Source organism: Pagrus pagrus (assembly GCF_965226575.1).
Source record: "Pagrus pagrus genome assembly, chromosome: 11".
Classification (NCBI taxonomy): Eukaryota; Metazoa; Chordata; class Actinopteri; order Spariformes; family Sparidae; genus Pagrus; species Pagrus pagrus.
Window position 1 is genome coordinate 10,108,713 of NC_140195.1, and position 22,796 is coordinate 10,131,508.

The 22,796-nt window shown below is 41.3% G+C and overlaps 1 protein-coding gene across 1 annotated transcript; it reads right to left on the minus strand.

Moving 5' to 3' along the window:
• Nucleotides 1–35: 35 nt before the first annotated feature.
• ift122 (intraflagellar transport 122 homolog (Chlamydomonas)) lies at nucleotides 36–22,759 on the minus strand. The gene is made up of 29 exons (XM_084366779.1): nucleotides 22,629–22,759; nucleotides 21,638–21,704; nucleotides 21,458–21,542; nucleotides 21,293–21,371; nucleotides 21,117–21,193; nucleotides 20,933–20,999; nucleotides 20,698–20,844; nucleotides 19,835–19,910; nucleotides 18,236–18,427; nucleotides 17,704–17,842; nucleotides 16,996–17,198; nucleotides 15,944–16,081; nucleotides 14,579–14,743; nucleotides 14,154–14,351; nucleotides 13,886–14,026; nucleotides 13,532–13,585; nucleotides 12,738–12,899; nucleotides 11,762–11,928; nucleotides 9,878–10,049; nucleotides 8,456–8,558; nucleotides 5,447–5,587; nucleotides 5,241–5,338; nucleotides 4,024–4,124; nucleotides 2,703–2,868; nucleotides 2,002–2,119; nucleotides 1,783–1,911; nucleotides 1,107–1,183; nucleotides 820–984; nucleotides 36–721 (listed from the first exon to the last, which is right to left on the minus strand). Exons 1-29 carry the CDS (start codon nucleotides 22,670–22,672, stop codon nucleotides 635–637), a joined length of 3,558 nt encoding a protein of 1,185 aa, XP_084222905.1. The 5' UTR covers nucleotides 22,673–22,759; the 3' UTR covers nucleotides 36–634.
• Between the last annotated feature and the right edge of the window lie 37 nt (nucleotides 22,760–22,796).

Genomic DNA, 22,796 nt, shown 5'->3' on the forward strand with positions numbered 1-22,796 from the left:
TGCTTTAGTAACATCATTAAAGAAACCCACTGTCATACAGATTACAAAGATATTTTATTGAAAAGGCTTGTTTTTCCCCTTTGTAACAGTATAAAAAATACATTCTCATGATGCTCATACCGTTATGAATCATACAGTATTCGGTATATAAGCCTGTGGAATGCACTTGTTGGCAGATGTATCTGGTCTTCGTAAATAACAACATTCTCCACATAACAAATAAATGTTTTCCATTAGTCTAAAATAGTGTTTTTTTTAAATAAATTTCTCATCACAGCTATTTTTTTACACTGTACACCCACGGTCCCTTTAAAACAATGATGTAATCAGTTACAGCCCAAGGTAATCTGATCCTTATAATCCATTTGGGTTGATTGGCTGACGCTGCACTTTTCTTACACACCACCATAATGACCGACACACTAACACTACAGGTATTACTGCTCTCGAGAAATCGCTCGAGGGATAGCATGTAGCACAGTAATGCTACAACAACAGAACAGATGTCTACATATCTTACAGTGACAGCGCTTTTACAATGCAAAACAGCAATGACGAAATGTGAGAAAAGGGCAGAAAGATTAGCTCGAGGGTACGAGAATCGATTAAAATAGACGCTCTAGTTTTAAGTGGATCAGTTCGGTTCATCGATGGGTCTGCGGCAGTAAGGACAGCAGTTGTGTTGAAGCACCAGGAGCTCGTAATCCTCACTGTGGAACATCTACAAAGAAATACAAAGATAAAAAGAGAAAAAAGTGAAAGAAAGGCCGATAAAGTGTGTCTGTGATTCGCACCAGGTGTGTCTTATAAATGATGTACCTTGAAGCAGGTGGGGCACATGGTGATGCTCACATCAGGCAGCAGGGAGCGGAAGTATTCCCATTTGAGCGGCCGGGGCCAGCGTTTGATCAGGACGTCCCTCCTGCTCATCGAGCGCAGCACCGAGCGACTCACCTTGACGGGGACAAAGTTCGAGCCCCCCTGCTGCTCAGACAGACACACAAACACATCCATGTTTTATTCTGGACCCTGTCCTTTCACCCTCTCCAGCTGGCCTGCCCAGTTGGTGGAATATTAATCGCCTCATCTCCTCTGTCCTTCCTTACCTCGAAGCTCATTTTGGCCGTGAATGGGTCTTCCTCTGAATCATTCAAACCATCATCCATCCTCATAGCCTGCAGCTCTGATTGGTGTTAATTAAGAACAAATAGCTCAACATTTCACACATCGACATCATATTGTACATGTAATGTATGTTTTCTGTTCTCAAAACAGGAAAAGCCCCTCTAAAATTATCCCCCAGAGAATATTCTAAAACTGAGAGTGCTTGAAATGCCAATCAGTCGTGGCTGTCAGTCACGTCGTAGCTCGGGAGGAACAGAGCAGACCTCAGTGCCCTTGAGTGTCTGCCGGCTAATGCAGGTTAATCCCTGCACTGGGGCTGTGGCTATGGCTCTCGGAGGGTTAGTGTCATTAAGATGAGACAGGAGAGCCTCGCTAACCCTATTAGCTCAAGAGCTAAGATGACTTAGCTCTGACAGCTTACCCACCAGCGCAGAATCGAGGCCAACGCAGACTAAACAGCTTCTTAGAACTGTCACAAGGCGGAGGGGAGTCACGTGCTTCATTTCCAAGAGATGTGCAATGTGTTAGGGCAGGGATACACACTCTCAGGACCAGCAGGGTGAGGAGTTAATTATTCATACAAGGCATGTGGATCATCTGTCACTCTGTCTGTGTCTATTAGTGTGCAGTTATATTGTACTGATGAACAAAGGATACCACCATTGTCCATATCGTGCCAGCGTGCATCCCTCTGATCCATGTGAGGAACTTCTAGGTCAATCAGAGACACAGCCTCTTCATCACTGATGCCCTCCTCCAGGTAGAACTGCACCAGGGGCAACACCTCTGCACACAAGGAGATACGCTACATTAGAGACACATATGGAGCCCTCTCTTGTGCAAACACTGCGCACAATCTGCTCGTGTGTCACTGACCATATGATGAAGCCGAGTAGATGAAAGGCTGCCTGCAGTTGATGCACACGCTCCCCTGGTTGTTCAGCAGGGGGTTGTTGGTGGAACAGCGGTAGCACATCATACCCTCGATCAGGTCCTGGTGGGAACACATGGGAGGTTAAAGGGGCAGTTCAGCCTAAAATTGACATATCTTCCCTCTTAATTGTAGTGCTATTTATCCAATTAGATTGTTTTGTTTGGCGTGAGTTGCTGAGTTTTTTCTACTCATGGAGGAAAGGCTAGCTAACATTACAGCTCAGCCAAGGCAGACTTCATTAATGTTGCCATGAATATACTATTGAAACTTAGATAAGATACCACCGCTCAGCCTTGTTCCAATGTTGCACAGTGGCCACTTGCGATATTGCAGCAAAAAAAAAATCTGCTTTGGTCCAAAAGGCATGTTCCCAATAGAGCATCGTTACAAGAGAGAAGGCAGACATCTCTCCAAAGCTAACATATAAAAAAACACGATTTCAAAATGGCTGGACGCTGTGTAAAACATTAAAAAACAGAATGTGATTATTTACTCACCCTTTTCAACATACTCAATAGACAGTAAAAAGACAATATGTACCTTTTTCAACACATTTCAAACCAGTTGGGACAGGGGCAAAGAAGAATGAAGAAGTATTTGAGAACAAGTAAAATATACCAGCATGTCCAACTCTTAAACACACCTCGCTGTCTTGAAAAGGCTTGGAACGAATGGTGAGGCCGCCCAGCTCTATAGAATCCTGGAAGCGGGAGGGGATGTGCAGCTCCTGGAGCTTCTCGTAGGAATACCTGGCAAGTTTATATGCACCCAGTTTTCGACTCTGCTTGGCCAACGCATACAAAGTGTTGCTAATAATCAGGTCAAGGAAAACTAAAGGGAACAAGTAAGTAGAATCGTTGGCAGTCTAAATATAGCTTCACCGAGATATTATTCATTTGGAGGTGTCTTTTTCAAAATTAATTACTTTTCTGTTATGTTGTTATGTTTACACTTGTGTGCATTTATAAATAGGTATAATTGTCAATCCCCTCATCTCTTTTAATTAGTAGACGATCAGCCGTGTTGAGCCAGCAACATTGGCTAACGCCTTAAAAGTAATAACTCGGTAAGGGTGTTTGTGTGTGCTAACACAGGCCTGTGTGGCTGTTTTTGAGTTGAGGAAATTGTTGCTTATTTGTATTTATATGGAGGCAGATTGTGAAGCGAGCAGCTCCGAGAGTGGCAATGACAGGTCAATGAGTTGCAGCTGCAAACAGCTCTATGCTGGCTCTCCTCCATCACCTCCAACTTAACACCACTCCTCTCCTTTCCACTCCACTCAGCTACTCTCCTGCTCCTCCCACACACCCAGTTATGTTCCACTGCCGGGACTGTTGATAAATGCGTGTCCTCCTATTGTTTCACTTGTTTATCGCAGCTTCTCTGCGACACTGTGTTTAATTGTTCAAACCAAGTCCAACATTAAGTCTATAAATCTGAGCGCAAAGTTTCTGGAACACCTCACTTTGGCCACAGAGGATCCCAGCTGCTCAGTCTGGTTTCCTCCACGAAGGCTAGCCTTTCCTTCCTCATTTTCTGCCTCCGCTTTGTGTGACCACATGGATTTCTCTGTGTGGCTGCGGGTGCGGTTGGCTCTGTGGGTATGTTTTTTCAAATTAAAGCACATTGTTTAGCTTGTTTATGTGTGCACACGTATGCACAAAGTTCAGTAATCAAAGCATTTGTTAAGATAATGGAGAATGCGCCAGTCGCTGGCATCGTCTCCTCCTCCGCATCATCACCCCTTTTCTCTCAGCTGCAGCATGGTCTCCGCAGTGGCGCCAGCTCTTCCGTTCTCTCTCCTACTTCTATCTCTCTTCCACCACTTTATCATCACTGTCTCTGCCACCCTTGATTTCCACATGTTTGGTCTATTCCAGAAAGGAAGTGCCCCACAATACTTTATTCTAAAAATATTTGCTTGAAATCCAATGTAGGTGTACTTTCTAAAAATGGAAGGATACACTTTAGAAATGCCTTGTGGAATGTCCTTGGTGAGGTTGTTGAGGAGGAATCTGCAGATGTTGAAGAGCGTCTCTGGCATGTGGGAACTGAAAGGCTCATCCTGAAGATACAAATGGTTAAAAATGAGAGATGGAAAAGGAAGGGATTATAGAAGGAGAGAAATCGCTGATAAAAAATATGCAGGTTTAACATTTTTTGAACCTCCATCTCACCTATTCCTAATCATTTAACCTGGTCTTAAAGCAGCCTAACCCTTTACAGTGCCTCATCCCACCTCGCAGGGCTCTGAAAGGGAAAAGGGAATTTGCTAAAGCAATCACTAACAGCACCTTATCCCAAAAAGTTGATAGTTCAAATCTATAGTGGCTGCCCATGAGAGTTAAAATGAGATATAGAGGTTTCCTGCTCTGCTCTGGATCACAGCGATGCCTCACTGTTGCAGAGGGGTGTGACAAGAGCCGAGCAGATAGCTGAAACAACAAACTGAGGACACTGACACAGGCCAGGTCTCCCATTGAGTTGGTCATAACCACAAAATGCTTGTTTGTAAGTAGGTTAGGGCTGGAAAAGACTTGGAGAAGACCACTGATTAGGAAGTCATCATGATCAATCAAGCAGCGGGTTACTATGGCGATAGAGGTCAGAGAGGTTTCAGGAAGTGAATCATTCATCACTATGAGCAGTTATGTGTTGCACGTCCATCAGAATAGTTCTGTCAGTCAAGTTTTAAGCAGAACATTAGCAAAAATAATAGTGGTTCAAGCTGATTAAATTCTCCTTAAAGTTTCTCCACCTGGACTTAATACCCTGGACTCCACTTTTGTTCACTTTTTCCTCACAACCTCTGTGCGTATCTTAATTTCTTCTTTACCCTGATTCTCTTTCTTTTTTTTTTTGGATTGACATAATCTTGCAGAGCCAGACCTCTTTCTTGTCAAACTCACAGCGGTCTGGAGAAATCTGAGAGCAAAAGTTGATTAAAAAGTGGGCAGAAATGCAGAGGGGCTGTCAGTATACTTCAAGTGAAAAAACCTATATTAGAAACATGAATGTGTTTGTATCCAAAAAGAAATCTAACCACATAGCAGGCACTGTTTCCAGGGATTTCGATATGACAGCCAGTCATACGGCTGCCTCGTGCTTTCTAAGGCCTCCTCCCACTTTTGTCTGGTCTGGCTATAAAAGATTAGGGTTGACAACAGTAGCATGTTCTCACCGTGTAGCGCTGAATGGAGCGATAGACATGGTAGAGCTCAGCAAGATGCTGAAAACGCTCAAACTTCCTCAGCATTTCACCCCTCTGATCTTCACTTTCTGACTCAGTCAAACACAGACGCAACAGAATGTTCAGTAAGAACCAATAGAGGCATCAGGCCAACAACAAAATGTGCTTCTTTCCAGTGCAGAGAAGATGGATCTTACCTCTGGCAATGTCTAGACACTGCATAGACAGCATCCAGTAATAGTACCCTGCATCGTTGAACCTGTTCTCCACCACAGCATTGTGGGTCAGCTGCTCTAGGACTTTCACGGCTTCATTCTGTCGCCCCGCCTTGTGAAATGCTAAAGATTGAAAGACAGACAGATAGTGGTGATGGATGGATCATTTTTTGTGCCCTTGAAAAACTGTCTCATCTTGAGGAAATGCTTGATTTTAAGTGTCAGCCCAGACATCCTGCTTCATTTATTTATATTTGGGTGACATCTTTGGCAATAAGTTGTCATTGGTGCGTTTTCTCACTATTACTTCCCAGAATTATCCTCCTCATCAAACAATATTATTATTTATTGTTTATTTGTATGAAGTTTCAGTGTCTCTCCTGTCCTGTTTGGTAAAGAATGTCAACAGGAAAGAGCTAACAGGCGTTAGCTGTAGTTACATGAACAATATTTTTTCAATATAATTGAAATCATTCTGATTAGAAATTCCAGCTTAGCTGTTTACATAGACACTAAATAAAGGGATCCAAAAATATGTGTGTTTACATACCCCAAAGCTTTTAATCAGAATATACTGTAACTATTTTGACATGTGCACAGTCGTTCCAATCACTGTTCAGCATCTAATCTGCCGGAAATATAACAGAAAAAGAGGAAGGTTTTTTTTTCTTTGGGAATATTCAATTTATTCATTCATTTGTGCCGCCTGCTTATACAATTTTCACAATGGACCCACAACGTGTCATTAGAGGATCTAAAACTTGGATTCTGACTTAGTTCATATTTATAAACACTTGTTTGAACTACTTGTTGTTTCGAGCCTTTCAACAATCGTTCAAGGGGCGTTCAACAATCCTTGAGTATTTCAAGATGTCCAACAAAACAGCTGTATCGGCCCCAGACCAGTTCTGTGTTGCTACAGCCATGTTTCTGCCCCTGCTGGAAGAAACGTCACCAAATGTTTCCCCCACATGAGGTGAACATGTGCAGAAAGAAAATATTTATTCTAACCAGAGAGAAACAATTAGAATAAGTTCTTACATGATTATTAGCAGCTAATATTTTCCTATTGAACAGATTATCAAAAGGTTTACACCACCCCTCTGGATTTGATTGAAAATGGATTCATAGTGAGCTGCGTAAGGCCTATTCAATTCATGTATTGTTTCTTTACTCACCTGCTTCTGTGAAGAATCACAAAAGATTAGCTGTTTATTCTAATAAAACTGCATTCTCAAACTACTGAATTTTAATATGCTGAAAAAATGCAAATTAAACAACATATGCACACTGGCTAAATGCCAAGCTCAATTTGTACTGAATGTATACAAGACAAATTTTTCCTAATTTTTTCCATGTAATAACTTACATAAGTACAAACATGGAGGTTGCTCCAAACACCAAAGCACTTTGACTTGAAGTCCTAATAACCATGAGCTCTATTCTTCTTGTTGCTATCAGAGGGTAATTAGAAGCAGCTTTGGGGAGGCGACCCCACCAGTGACCCTGCCCTGGCAATCACAGCGGGGTTCAGGACATATTACCGGCAAATATTAATCAGTCTACCTAACTGGATAAAAACCACATTCAGCTGCTGTTGGTTAAGGTTAGCAAGGAGCACACACACACACACACACACACACACACACATTCCCCTTTATGGAAACATAAAACACAAGCTGAGAACGATGCAGAGTACAGCAGTGGTTCTCAAGATGTTCTGGTAGAAGCTCACAAACAAACAAACACACTTTGCCATGCTCTATAATGGTAAATAAAGATAAAAATTGTAATCTCAGCACCCAACATGTTTTTCCTGTGTGTATGAGAGAAATCAGGTCAATCAAGTTAATAGTATGATACTGATGCAACTTTGTGACGTGTTACTGTCTGTTTCCCATTTGGAGAGGTTAATTACTTTTACAGATCAATTAGAAGACTTCAGAGTGATCTAGTTTCGCACGGCTCAGAATGAACAGGGCTGAGAAACGTTACCACTGTAAAGAGATATCTTCAAACAAAAGAAATTGGGAAACAAGAAAAAGAGAGAGAAAACAATCAAAGTAGTGATTGTGAAAATGCTGCAGACCCACTTGAAACCACTTTGGGGGGACCTCCCTGAGGTCCAGAACCCCTTTTTGGGATCAACTGAGCTACACTTAAGCCACCAAGATATGTACCCATTATCAATTGAGTCTGGTATGAACCATTTCGAAAGCTGTTATTGAGAAGTGAAGTGGGCAGCCGACAATCCAGATTCTCAGACTCAATTGCAATCACTGGTTACACAATACTGCCTCACTGCCTCACTTAAATACATGCGATCAGCAAAATCCATGACCATGAGCAAGCTCCAATACAATCAGGCCTGTTCAGTTATGTCGAGACAGGCAGAGGGAGATTATGCAGAGGAGGAAATATGCCTGCTGAGATCATAATTATAAATCTATGAGCTGATTATAACTATGGTTACAGTTGGTAATCATCATCAGAGCCGCTTGTAGCACTGGTGATTACAGGCATGCATGTCATTCAGTTAACAGGCAGCCCAGCTCTGTTCTGCTCTGCTCTGGCAAAGAGGATCATGTTTTACAGTGGATACCGAGAATCTTAAGGAAGTAGTGAAAAATGTCCAGAGCTGGCCAGGCTTTATCACTTCCATATGTAAACATTGGCTGCGGCTGTAGACTTCTCTGAAATAACCCTGGAAGCTTATATTTTAAAAAAAGAAAGTGAGCATATGCACCGGGACAACCTATACCTATACCTATACCTAGCCCCACCATTAAAGGGTAAATCCACCAATTTTACTTATTAGTGTGTTTACAGTTCTTGGGGAGTACTACTCCATATGTGAAAAAAGTAGTACAAATTTGCTTGTGGCTCAAGAGGAAGCTGTCAATCAATCAATCAGACTTTTTAATCTAGATCGGTTTATGGATCAACACCTTATACCGATATTGAATTGGACCAACTCTAATCCAAACTTACCTTTTTGTGCTTCTTCAAAGCGGTCGTTCTCAGCCAACCACTGGGCATAAGGCACAAAGACGTTATTTTTGAACTGGGGGTGTTTCTCCACCAGTGAGAAGGCCTGAGAAATGGACAGATGGGAGCAAAAATGAGAGATATAATACGATAAATGTGACAAGTTGAGAATGTATAAATCCCACAGATTGTAACACATAGAGAAGAGCCTGCGGGCTGCCCTGGGTAATTAGGGCTGAACAGCAGTTGATCGGGGACATATGAATTGCCACACATTATTCAGAGTAGCACACGTTATTTCCTGTCCAAACACTGCTTCAGCATTATTAATTAGCTGACAACAAAGAAAAGTGTATGAGCTAAGTTGATTTCACACTCAATTAGAACTAAAACTGCAGCTCTTACGATGTGTGAATGACAGGATATAAAGAGCTGTTGTAGTGCCCTGTGGACATATATTCGCCTGTCATAGTGACTGATTAAATAAATGTCCTGTGGCAGAACCTGAGCCAAGAAACACACACCAGTCATACCATACGGTAAAAGAGAGAAAGGGAGTATGTGTGTGTCCCAGGCCAGTGAGCCCAAAGTCGTTTAAAGAAATACTTTGTTTTAGAAAAGTGCAGTGAATAGCATCCATATGGCCTGCTGTAACTATAGTCTGTGCTCTGTCCTGTCTGGGTGTCCGCCTCCCCCGCTGAAGCACATAAAGCCTAACAGTTCTCTCAACCTCTGCCTCCCTCGCTCCCTCTGCTCTTTTTTTCCCCTCTCTGAGGATCAAATAAATATCCAGGAAGATGTCCTCAGACACTATAGCAGAACTGTGCGATCACGATTTGATGTTCTGTTTTTGGCTCTTCTGTTTCAGCGTGCAAATCGCCAATGTGCATCACTGTAACGCTTTTAACTCGATTAAAAGACTGCAGATGGATTAAAGAAATGCAATATTTTCTTCTTGTCTAAGCGGCATGATCCACCCTGATGGAGGAATTTGATTGGAAGCAGAATAGAGCTTTAAGCCGATACTCTTTCAGTGCAGTGGAGTGTTTTGTGCTTCTCACTCTCTAATCATCGTGTGGGCTCGGATTCAGAGAAATCCAAAGCTGGATGATTAGCTCTGGAGTGTGCGCGTGGTTTAAGTTTGTCAGTGTAAGAGGAAATTAGGCAGACGCATTGTCTTATTATTTGGATTCCGCTGTGGTTACTTTAGCAAATACAATCTACTTTTCTGGCAATCCCTGCAAAAGTTCAACAAGCCACGAACACTAAATAGTTCATGATATTGGTTTCTGAGTACCACAGCAGTTTATTTAGCACAGTCCAATGTGGCTCAGGTTATATTTATGTGATTGTCTCGGGAAACTCTATATATAAGCCATGATGAGCGGAGCAGGTGTGCCTCCCATGTGCATAAGTGTGTCATACCTCTTCCCAGTGCCGGGTTTCCACATGCAGCTGCACTAGCGCTTGCAAGTCTCCCATCTTGGAATAAGTCTCTGAGGCATAGCCATGGTGCTTCAGCTTCGTGAAGTACAGCGCACACTTTGCCAGCGGTTCACGCTCAGCTTTGTCCAACTTACGAGCGATGTCGATTAGCCTGAATGAGAGGGGAGAAAAAATGAGCAGACACAGAGAGGTCAAGTGGAGATAAACCCTTACACGGGGGGTTGGTTGTATCACACTATGCTCATGACCCCAAAAAGAATATGAACCAGTCAGGGTCACTAGCTGGATCAGATTCAGGTTAAAAAGCCCTGACTCCATCCAGCTGCAGTAAACTGTTGTGCTGAACAACTGGTTGCACCACAGGAGGGTTACAGCATTCAGGCAACAGGTCAGATGGAGTCAGTGGGGAGTTCTGATATGACCACCAGACATGGGTTTATCAGTTTGCCTGGTTTTTGACAACACGCACTCACACCCAACTATCCCACTATGCATATGTGAGTGAAAGCTACAGGATAGGTAATCACTCACTGTGTACTTTTTAAGTTATGTCAAATATACCTTTAAATACTCTGTACACTGAGCCTCTGAATAAGAGACACATGTTCTTGATGTTTATTATTGCTGCGTTGTGCTACCAAATATTGTAAATTTGAGTGCTTTTAAAAAAAATTCCAATAAAAAAATGAGTGACCATTAGTTAAAACATTCTTTAAAGGTGGTTTGTAGGATTTAAGGGGATTCAGGAGCAGAAATGGAATATAAGATTCCCTATTATGTTCATATGTAGGGGAGGGTGAGGCGAGGTGCTCAGTTGGTCGCAACCTAACCTCTAGATGCCATTAAATTATACACACTGAATTACTCTTTAAAAGAGCCCCTCATAGACAAATCAAGAAATCTGGGAATATGCAACTATTTTTCATTTAAAAACTTAAACTACTGGAAACAAGACATCACTGAAATGTCCATTCTTTATGGACTCTTAAGAAAGTTTCTTTTCCTCAAAGTAACTTTTCTCCTTCAGCAGATGAGTGAGAAACTGAGTTTCCGGTGTCACACTCTACATATACATCTTTCTGAGCAGTGAGGGGAAAAACATCAAAGTGAAGTAGGTATAAGCAACAAATATATTTGATTGGAAGAGGACTTAAATCTTCAATATGTCTAATCAGGAGACTGCAATGATTGAGGAATCTTTATAGCTGAGTTGGTTAAGCGTGTATCTGTATCAGATACTTTGAATTTTCCCTCTCTCTGTCGTAAGCTACTTAAAATAAAAACTAAATCATTGCCATTCCACAAATATTCAATCAATGTCAACAATCAAGTCGAACAGAGAGTTCCACCACTGACAGTAAAACTGTGACATTACTGTCTTCTGTTTAGTTATGAACAAGAAAATGTAAGTAAAAAGAGAAGCTGACGGGTTGCTCTATCTAAAAATTGTGTTGGGTGTTCTTGGAAAACAGGAGAAAAGGGTGATAATAAAAGCAATCCAGGCACCCCAAAACAGAAAAATAAAAAAAAATGAGGAAGGAAATATTCAAAAGCCTTTATTGTGGGGCGAAATCATTAAAAGGGCAATCATTAAAAAAGCCGACATATTTGGACCATTAGGCCCTGATGAATATTCCCTTCTTTGTTTTTTGATTTCTTTTTTGGAGTGCCTGGATTTATTTTGTAATCAAGAAAATCTAAGTATTTATATTCAAAGATGGAGTTTGATAAAATAGATAGACAAAGATTTGGATAAATCATGCACAAAAATCTAAAAAGGCAGTTTATATAAGGTTAACCAGAAGTAACAGTGTTTCTAAGAAGGCTGATCTAGAGGGATTTCATACAGTGACTGACACTTACATGTCTGCCCAGCCGTGTTCCCCTATAATGTCTATGGCTTTGAGATGTTCTCCTGCTGACAGGTACATCTCCGCTGCTGCCCGGGGTTCCTTGCTGCTCTTAGCCCAGTCTGCCTGCTTGGTCATCAGGATCCTAGAGCTCTTAGGGTCTGTCACTCCAACAAAATCCTGCCAGAGAAGACACACAGGTGCAAACTTACTAACATACCAATAGTCATTTTAAAGTTGAACCCTGATATTAATCTGGAAGGAGATCAAGAGATGTCTATCTCAGACAGCCAGAATCATGTGGGTCAAGGCTGAGACAGGAGGAAGACAGTCACACAAACAGCAGGCGGCTAGAGGGCCTTTCCCTCCGGTGTCCATCCTACCTAAAACAAACAGCCTGTAGGACCAGATGGCCACACAGCCACATAAATATACAGCAGCCACATCAAACACACATACAATCTGATACACATGCACACACAAATATACATGAACGAGTCATGACTGTGTCATCCGCCTCACTAATGTGAATGTAAGGCCGGTGATCAAAGTGTCCCCCCACATGTAAACATAATAAAGCATGAATTTGTCTCAACTCCAACTGACCTCCTCATCAAAGTATTCATGTAAAAGCAGACACTCGCCTTATTTCTCTCCATTTGTGCTCCATTTACAAGTGCATCTATGTGTGTAAGTTACCCTTATGTTGTACAGCGATATGTACGTAAAGGCACGGTGTGTGTGTGTGTGTGTGCTGATCAGATGATATATGTGGAGATTCAAGTGATATATGAGGAGATGAAAGACAGACGGTAAAGGGGGGCCAGTCGAACACAGTGAGGGGCCCCAACTTGGCATAACTGCACATGATGAAGAAAAACATATGTTCCACACCCTTTAAACATGCAGCCCTCTCCTGGTCGTTCTGTCCGTATCGATACAAAGGTATGTTGTACATGTGTGTTTTTGTCCATCAATGATTTAATCACCTTGGCGTACTCAAACATGCGCAGGTCAGTGTACATGCTCAGGGCTCTGGATTCGTGGCCAGTGCGTTTGTAAAGCTTGGCTGCCTCGTGGAATTTCCCCTGGTAGGCATAGACGTCTGCCAGGAACAGCTCATTGTCGTTCTCACCCCGCTTCTTCCGCTCCTGCAAATCAGTCAACACAAACATTGGCATGTGTGCTGAGATAAACACTCACATACAACAGTTATACATGAGTGTGTACACAAACACACTACCAGTCAAACATCACAGAAGGCACTGAAAACTATTGGCTCGCTGGATCAGCCTCACTTTTTCACCAAACTCTTATACCAACAATCAAAATGAAATCATAGAACAAATACTACATTTACAGAGTACAATGAACATTTCTTTCACATCAAACTTTCAAAGAAGGACATTTGCTCTTTTCAAAGGGGAGAACAGCAGAGAAACCTTCTGCTGGTGCTAGCCAAGTAAAAAAAAACTTTCTCTGCTCCGCATGCCTATTGTCAAATAATGTGTATATGTGCTTTGCTTTGCTGTGTGTATGTATTTGCTTGCGTGTGTGTGTGTGGATTGGACCCAAGAAGGTCACTCAGGATACAGGTTCCCTCCCTTGTTCGATTGTGTAGCGTGTGGAGTGTTGCCGAGGGCAAAGGCTAGCGATTAAATGCGTGATGACTAAAATAATTGTAATTGGCCCTTGTGTAACGTTGATGATGTCAGCACCGGTCAGAGCAGAAGTCTGCAAACAAAAGATGTGAACTTGGCTTTTCACAACATGAAAGGATTACCTCGATGCTGTTGATGAGCTCCAGGTAGCGCAGGTCTCTGATTCGAATGAAGGCCTGAAAATGGGACAAGACAAGAATTAATTTAGAAGAAGGCCTCTTAGAATCTGCAGTACCATCTTCTGAACAATCCTATCTCAAAGATTTAATTGAACATTGCTTGTGTTTATGTTTGGCTGCCTGGGTAATGTAAATGCTGTAAATCGGCGGTGCATGTTTTCAGATAATGAAGCCTCAGAGAAAGGTATACGCAAGGTACTGTCGGAATAGTTGCTGCTATTTGTACGTTTTTATTACTCTGTCAAGATCAAAGTAGTAAAATGAGTAGGATCAGAACAATTTCTGTATCTGACTGGCCTTCTTGGCGGTGTCAAAGTCGAGTCCCTCCAGGGCTTCTGTTGCTAAATCCCTCCAGTCACTGTCTGTCACGCCCAGACAGGCGATTTGATAGGCCTCCTTAAACATCTTCCTCTCCAGGTACTGGTACATGGGCGCCGACTAGGCAGAGCAACAACACAATTGTCAAAAAGTGTTATAAAGTTTGTATCGTGAAAATCGTCAAAAAGCAGTTTTTCCTTTGTAGGACAAACATTTAAGATACAATGGCTGACTACATACTACGTACCTGAGGCACCTCCACAGCGGACATGGAATAGACATGAAGACAGAAGATCTTTGAGCCGTTGTAGCCAACCATAAAGCCCTGCATCTTCTGCTGGTGTACAGGAAAGTTGCTAGCTTTGATGTTTAGGTAGCCGTTGCCAGAGAAGCACAGCATGTCTTCACAATGGGTGTTCCAGGCCACGCTGTTAGCATTAGGCTCCTGCAGGGAAAGCAGAGGGAGGAGGCAGGTAAAGGTGGGTAATGGGGATATAAGGTCTAGAGGTGACTGTGGAACATATACCAGGCAGTATATGAGTAAGATGTGTACCTGTACTTAATGCAAATGACTACACATACATGCATGTTTCTATTTTATTCCATACCACTGCCCCCCTGAAATGTTTTTCAAGCTTGTTTCCACCACCATGTCCATAGCCCTCCGCTGACCTGAAAAAGCAGTTCTTTACTGTTGATGTCGTAGACCAGCAGAGTGTTGTGCTCATCCACCACAGCTAGTTTATTGCGTGAGGCGCTCATGTCCAGGCAGCGCACTGACGTCGACAGCTTCAGCAGCGTGATGGGAAAGAGGTTGTCAACAAATATCTTCAGGATCTACATCAAAGAGAAACAATGCCCAGCAGAATGAAATCAGAATACAGCATCTGTGATGACAGGTGTGATGATAGCTTTACAACTAGATGGAGAGAGATCGAGACACGTATGCCTGGCTAACACATCCAAACAAAAGTTCTCCCTTTACATCATCATAAGCATAACTGATCCAATCACAATATTTACCTTGGTAACCTGGATCACACTTACCAAACAATGTAAGGAAAAAAAAAAGGCTGAGCTTTTGATACAGAATTTAAACCAGAGATGTATGACACAATATATGTTTACAACTGAAAACGGATTCAAAATGTTATATGAAAAAAGTATAAAATAATTATTATATTAAATAAATAATATCTTCAATTAAAATAATATTACAACAAAAAAAGTGAAAACGGATTGCACCTGAACAATACAATCCAGTGGCAGAAACAATGGTCAATACATATCATGATGAAATGTTGAGGATCATTTCTAAACTTTCTCATGATCAAATCTAATGTCAGGCTAAAACTTTTATGTGAAACTTAAATGACAAAAGGAACTGAACATCATGATTTCAGAAGAAGAACTGCATCGTGTGTGACACATACAACAACAGACAAATTCACATTAATGGACAGAATTTAATTAGAAAAATCTGAATGTTTTCTATATTACATTAAAAGCAAACACTTTCAAAAAAGCTACAAACATGATGAAGGATATGTGGCCTTACAGATGCAAATTGTGGACTTTATCTAGAGCCATTTTGGAATAACATGAATTTACTATTGAATGAGGTATTAGGACACCTAATCTCCAGGAAATGTTCTGTTTTATACTTGGGCAATCTAACAAAAGTGGTGCTGAGGGAAGATAATTACTTGGTCAAAATTCTACTCACAGCTGGCAGAAAGGTCATTACAAGAACTGGCTTACAATGGACCCTCCCAGACAGAGACAGTGTGTGGCTAAAATACAGTGAGTTGTGATGGAAAAAATGAGTTATTCACTCAGTGTGAAAGTAGATTAATTTTAACAGAAAATGGCAAAAATGGCTAGGATTTAGAAATAAAGTTTTATTGTATAAAAGTTTTAACAGCAAATAGTTTTAATAAGTATAATACTAATATAATAGTACAACATTACTAGTTTTAAACTAGTTTCACATTTATGTTTTGTTTTACTTGTGTAGGTGCAAAAAAAAATACTCACAGCTCCATTCTTTAAACCCACTAGCAGGCCCTCTCTGCCTGGCGGACCACCGATCACTTTGATGTAGCGAATTAGAGACTCCATCACCCATTCTTTTTCCCTGACACTGGTGAAGGACATGCACTGGAGCCTCTTCTCCTGCACAAGAGCAGAGTGGGAAAGGTGACACGACAATTACGTATAACACATGACCAAAATCCCCTGTTTTTATTATTTCACAGTCTGTTAATCACCATTTACGTTACTTATACATACTTGTAAATGTCTAACAAATCTCAGCACATTGTTGTTTTAAACACTGCAAAGTGTGGCTCAATGTCAGAAACCGATGCCATAAAGATAAACAACGATTTGATTTGACACAGACATCAGCAGCCCGTACTGGCACAGCCCATTTATAAAGTTTAAAAGCTGTCTAAGGGCAAGAAACACGAGAATGTCTTCGACAGAGATCTGAAGCACCTCTGTCACACACAGACAGATTTAAAGGGAAATAACCTCTGTGTTATGGCTGCTCCTCCTCCCTACTAACGTCTGTCAAACACATAGAGACAAGAAGCAGAGAGGAAGCCCAAGGGACACCCACTGGCTCAACAGACTGTGGTTCTTCCCCTTCATTCAACTGTCTTGCTTTATCCAGTTTGAAGAGAGTTGAGAAAGGGAAAGAGAGAGAGCCTGCAGAGCACATGCACAGCTGGAGCCTTTTGCAAACTAGGCAGAAACATCTGGGAAACCAGCAATTTCATGATATTATCATTTTTCTCTGGGCTGTTTGGGCTACAATTGAATGGTTAAACACTGAATCACTCCGCTTCCATCATGTTATTAGTGCTAAAATGTCTCTATGGCCTCTTGCACAATCTATTAAGTGCGCTTTAGTGTAATTTACAAAAACAAGAGTGTCACTGCAGGTCAGTAGAATTTAGTCTGAGAAGCATAACTGAGGAAAACCGTTTGTCTTATTATGTGAAGAATGTTCCTGAACACAAACAGGTTCTGTTAGACACAAGCAAGAAATCTTAAGTTGACTTTGAAACTCTTTCTCCTCTGACCTGACACAGGATGATATGCTGGGAGCAGACCACCAACAAGTTGCATTCAAACTTCCTGCATATTTTCTCCTTGATGCGGTAGTGCATGTCTGAGGAGTCGTCTGAATAGAGCTCGTAGATGAGGATTTTCTCGGGCAGCTGGATAGCAAGACGGTTTCTGTAGATGGCGATCTTCTTCACCAGCTCACGACACTTGATTCTCACTAAGGGGAAAAGGAAATGAAGGGAGCATGTTGATGAAGGTTCTCAGTCATCCAGGTCATGGTAATTCTAAGTGCTTTATCGTAGGCAACTAGTCTTGTTTCCGTTTCTTGAAGAAGTAATGACGGGAGAGAAGGAAGGTGAGGAAAGTCGAATCGTCTGAGTCAATGCATTCTGTTGAATCAGAGTTGTGAGGGCTGCAACCTCTCCTTTACAAAAATGAGTCCTTTTATATTAAGTTTGAAATGAGATATCCACCATTTGACAACAGATTGCCGACCATTACAAATTTGTAGATGGATGACGGTTGAAAGGACAGATTCGATTGATATGACAAAAGAAAAATTACAACGTAATCCTATTAAATGTAATGCTAATGTTTACAGTTTAGCTTTGAACTGGCACTTAGTGTAATGCTTCTAGACACACACAACCTATTATTGGAGTAGCATCACCATACAGTAGCTCTTCTCTTATAAAAGAAACTCAATTTCTTGAAAAGTGCACCTTTTTGATCAGTGATGAGGTGCTGGACAATGACATCAGTCATGCTGTCTCGATAAGCATAGCGATCCTTGTAGAGGCCGTGAACTGTGCTGAAGATAAGTTGGTAGCAGGCGATGGTCCCATCCTGGCAGCCCAACACCTAGACAAGAGATAACAATGTAGCAGTACATTCTATTAACACCTCTAAGAAAAGACTGTGAAAGTGGGAAAGTGTTCCTGTTGTTAAAGCAACTCCACAGTGGAACTGAGAGAATCCGCCAGCAACCAATTCACTCGTATATGCCTCATCACTTTCAGTTAAATATGGTGAAAGGAAAAGCTGCTAAGGTGTCACTGTAAAATCAAATGACTTGTGTATCTGTGTAGCTAAAGAGGTACCATGCTATCAGATCAGCAAAATGAATCAAATGCAGACTGGCACTTGGCTCTAAGCTTTATCAGTGTTTTGCATTAAAACTTCCTACTTCTACTCTCACTGACACAGAGTATTATAACTTCTCTAGACATGTAGTTTCATAAGCTGTGGACCCACCACATAGTTGGAGTCAGGCTTAACCCGGCACGTCCACACCCAGGTATTCTGCTCTCCGATGGTGCCTAGCCGCACCCCATCTTTAGTGTAGAGGGAAGCCTGTTTATCAGAGCCACCCATAACTATATATTCGCCCTTGGAGAAGTAGCTGACGCAACAAGGGTCATAGGTGAGAGTCCTGTCTTTTCCAATCTGAGAGACACAAAGAGAAAAGTGGACATTAAGCCAAGAATCAAACGAGCATTTCACATATTTATTGCCTAGAGGCCAACCCTTCCCGCCGTCTGGGCTGACACACATCAAAGTCTACAGAACATTCCCTCTGAGTGTTTGATGAAAAGATAAGAAAAAAAGAAAGTGTTTCATTGGTTTAAATGGCCTCCATTGTGTTAGTGTTCAAAGTCCATTTGCACATCATATTAGTTCTCACACGCTGTGCATCTGTTTCTCCTCACTCTGGAAAAAAATATGCCTGACAATCCTTAGTTATTTTCTCCCATTGCAAACAATTCTTGGCGTTGTAATCAAAACAGAATGTTCACTTAAATAGATAAATAGGCCGATGACAATTTATGAGCCTAAGGCATAACGGCACAGTAATGAACAGTGCATATTTGTCCACAATTACGACATTACCCACAGGGGATTTAGGAGGGAGGAGGGACAGCGAGGGGGCCTATTAGAGCATAGCAGGATCACTTCAAATGTGCTGTTATGGTTTCAATAGACCCTGACAGTCTGATTACAACAGGAAACACAGGTCTTAAACTCAGTAAAGGGTTTCCAGTACCATATATTTTGGATAAATAGGCAGCCTAGAGTATGCTTGTTTCTTATTGCTACAGCAAGTGATAACACATAGAGTGAGATGATAATGTTACAATTAGTCTTCTGCTTCTAACCATGCGCTGTAATGAGACTGTCTACATCTAGACATCTAAACGCCCCTTTAAACAGTGTGAAGTGGTGGCGGAGAGCGCTTTGTTTAATTGGAGCATACTGCATAAGAAAGACTCAATCAAAGGAAAAAAGGGGGCTGGAGCACACAGATAAATTTACAGCTTTTAATTGTGCAAACAAAACTTAAGTTTGACACTACTGTGTCTTCATCAGAGTCAAAGTGGAGAGGCAAACAATTACAGTCAACCAAGATCAGCTGGGGAGCTGTCATTAGATAATTGGTTGAACAGGGTTTCAAATCTATTGGAAAATGAATCTGAGGGTGGGATGTCAGTGTCCAAGTGCCCCACCCCTAACATTATGTCAGACACAAAAAACACAGACTTTTCTTAAAAAGCAAAGTTAAGATTACAAAATGTACAAAAAGTATAAGTACCTCTCAAATGTGATTTGAATTATAAGAAACATTACAAATACAGTAATTAATCTATGCCTGATGACGACATAGTAGTATGGAAACACTGTAATTTATGGCTGTAAATTTACCAGTGTGCTACAATCTCTTTGCTGTCCTCCAGCTGAGAAGCACCTGTTTCCTGAGCCCTATTTCAGCATATACCATGTATGTATATATAGCTACATTGACAAGTCACCATGTGCTTATTTACTAGGGACTTTTTATAGACCTGTGATATTCACCTGCTTCCCACTGAGCTGATAGAAGGACAGCTTCTGACCCCAGTCTGCCACAGCCAGAATGTCATTGTGCTCATCCCTGTGAAAAATACAACAAAAATGACTTTGGGCGTTAAGTACTCCTGTCAACATACTGTACAGATGGGGCTTTGGTTGTTTAGGTAATGATGACAGCGTTATCACAGTGACGTATAGTCAAAGCTTTTTCCCCAATAACGGAGAGCTTAGAGTACTGCATTTTATTATCATTTTTATTATCATGTACAGAGACTTTACACGTCTACCCATCTAAACCTTTGTCCAAGAGCAAGACACTGAATCCCTAGCAGCTCAAGAGAAACTATTTCCTGGCTGACATCATGACCTCCCTGTGATGACCAAACATACTCCATGAAGCTAGCCAATAGTATTATTTCTGGTGTATCTTATCATGGTTACTCATCACTGGCCTCTTTTCCCTCCCTCCTTCAAATTTTCATCTTCCCGTCTATCACCTTTCTCTCGAATAACCTGATCAGTAGTCTTTGGCAGTGGCTACAGGTGAGCTCTTGGCTTTGGCTTTTGCTGTGGGGGCCATCAAAGTACAGAGACAGCTGCTCCAAGCCCTAATAATTTTCTCCCTTACAGATACACTCCCACAGCGCCATGTCTGACCACTGCCACCTGCTGGCCCTACACCAGCAATTCACTTAAAATGTCGATGTACTCTCATTTGCACACCATCACTTAAATCATGACAACATGTATGGACAGTGAATGTGTGAGGCAGTGTGAGGCAGTGTGAGGCATTTAATTTAATAAATGAAGATATGATACCATTCTGCTTTTTCTACAATCTTATGCTGCAAAAATTAAGAAAGACCAACTTAGAGGGGTTCCAGGCAATGGACCAGATTGGAGAGGACGAGCCTCCTGGACGCTCTATCTTGACTCTCTCCTCTCCATTCTTGTTCCGAATGCTCACCACACCATTCATCATGCCAAGGGCTAGGTACTGGCCATCGTTTGTCCACCTTCAATCAAATGAAACTCTTCAACAATAATATCTCACATTAAAGTGTACCAATATGGCAGACAGTTATAACTACAGACTTTACTTACCCACAACATGTTATTTTGCTGCTCACTTTGTGTTTGTTCACAGATTTTTGCTCCGGTGACCACAGACCTAAAAATGTAAACGGCAGGTAAGATGTCCAACACCTCATGTGCACAAGCTCTCTTTTTAAAAATAATTTACGTTTATAGTATATGTAGAAGATATAAAACTCCAGTATGGACTCACCAAAGTCACCAGTGGAGCAGGAGGCAAGTTGGTGAGTGACAGGGTTATAGGCAACACACTGGATAGAGTCATTGTGACTACAGATAAATACATGAAAGAAGAAAAAAAAGAGATGGAGGAATACACTTCGCAGAGGATAACTTAATACTTAAGTGATGAGCAAAGTTGACACTCACGTATATTTTAAAATACCCTCCAGTTTAGATGTCCAGATGATGATGCTTTTGTCTGCTGACCCTGAAGCAAACCTTTTACCTGCAGAAGAATGCAGTAGTTGGTGATATAACAATGATGACTGATAAAGGGAAATGTAGTGTACATAAGAAAAGCCAGTTGAGTACCATCTTTAGCATAGGCCACACAGTAGACTATGTCTTTGTGCCCTTTTAAAGGCTGGATAATAGCTCCATCTGCTGTGTCATAAACCTGAGACAAAAATACAATGCATTAAAATGTAATGATGACACTTGTATTCTTTAGATATATGCCTCGGCTAAACAAAAACAGTAGGGAAGTCTTACCAGGACACGAAGCCCTGCGGCAATGATGAGTTGGGTGCCATCCGGCTTAAATGCAAGATCATAAACACTGCAAAAGAAAATAATGGTGAAATGTTTATTCAATTAAATGATTAGTCGATTGAAAGTCGAGATGAAATTCATCTTTTAAGAAAAGATGCTGAAAATTAATGGGTTCTAGCTTCTCAAATTTGAGGATGTTCTGCTTTTGACAGTTTGCTTTATAATTGTAAATTGAATACTTTTGGATTTGGGGAAATCCACTGAACAAGAAACAACGTTTAATTTTGGAAACAGCGGTTTGACAGAAACAAATCCTATCACAAGGTCCATTTACTATTTTCTACAGCTTTCAGCCAAATAAAAAAAACTAGAAGTAAAAGGCTGAAAGCTCCAGAACACCCAGCCAAGTCAGACAGTAGAAAACGGCGTTAATTGCTGACATAGTTGTAGCCTTATCAACATTTCAAAAGATTTGTTAAAGTGAAATATAACGTTACAGTATAATGTAATGTTACAGGAATAATTGACATAGCACATAAAGATGTGACCGTACATTTTCAAATCTTTAATATATCTTGGATTAAAAGGGTTAACGTTATGGACATATAAAGCTTCCTAAATGAAAACTGATGTCATTCAGCAAGTGATGATGTGCAACAACACACACGACGTGCAGTTAACGACAGCTAGCAAGCTTAACATTTAACATTAGCTCCGAGCTAACCTTAAATCATTACCGTTATATCGTAAAAGTCAGGTTACATGCTTCATTGGTATGACATATATTGTATGGCATCTTGCATAGAAGGAATACGCACCAGAAGTAATATATCTGTCATTTATGAACGATGAACGGATTGTGGGGCTAATGCTAGCTAACGTAGCTGGCTAACCCTAGTTTACATAGCAACCGCCGTTGCTAACCACCTAGCGTTACATCCCAGCATCGGGCCTCGGCTGACAGCGTGATTACAAACATGTAGACTCTCACCATTGCTCGTGAATTGACTCCTTCCATGCTAGAACGGCTCTCATTTCAACCTTTTAACAGCAGAAAGGACTGCTCGGCTTTTTATCAACAGGTTGTTGCTGCTTGTTCGGTCGGTTTTTCATAATAACCTCCGTTTTCATGAGACGTACTTACTGCGCATGCGCGGAT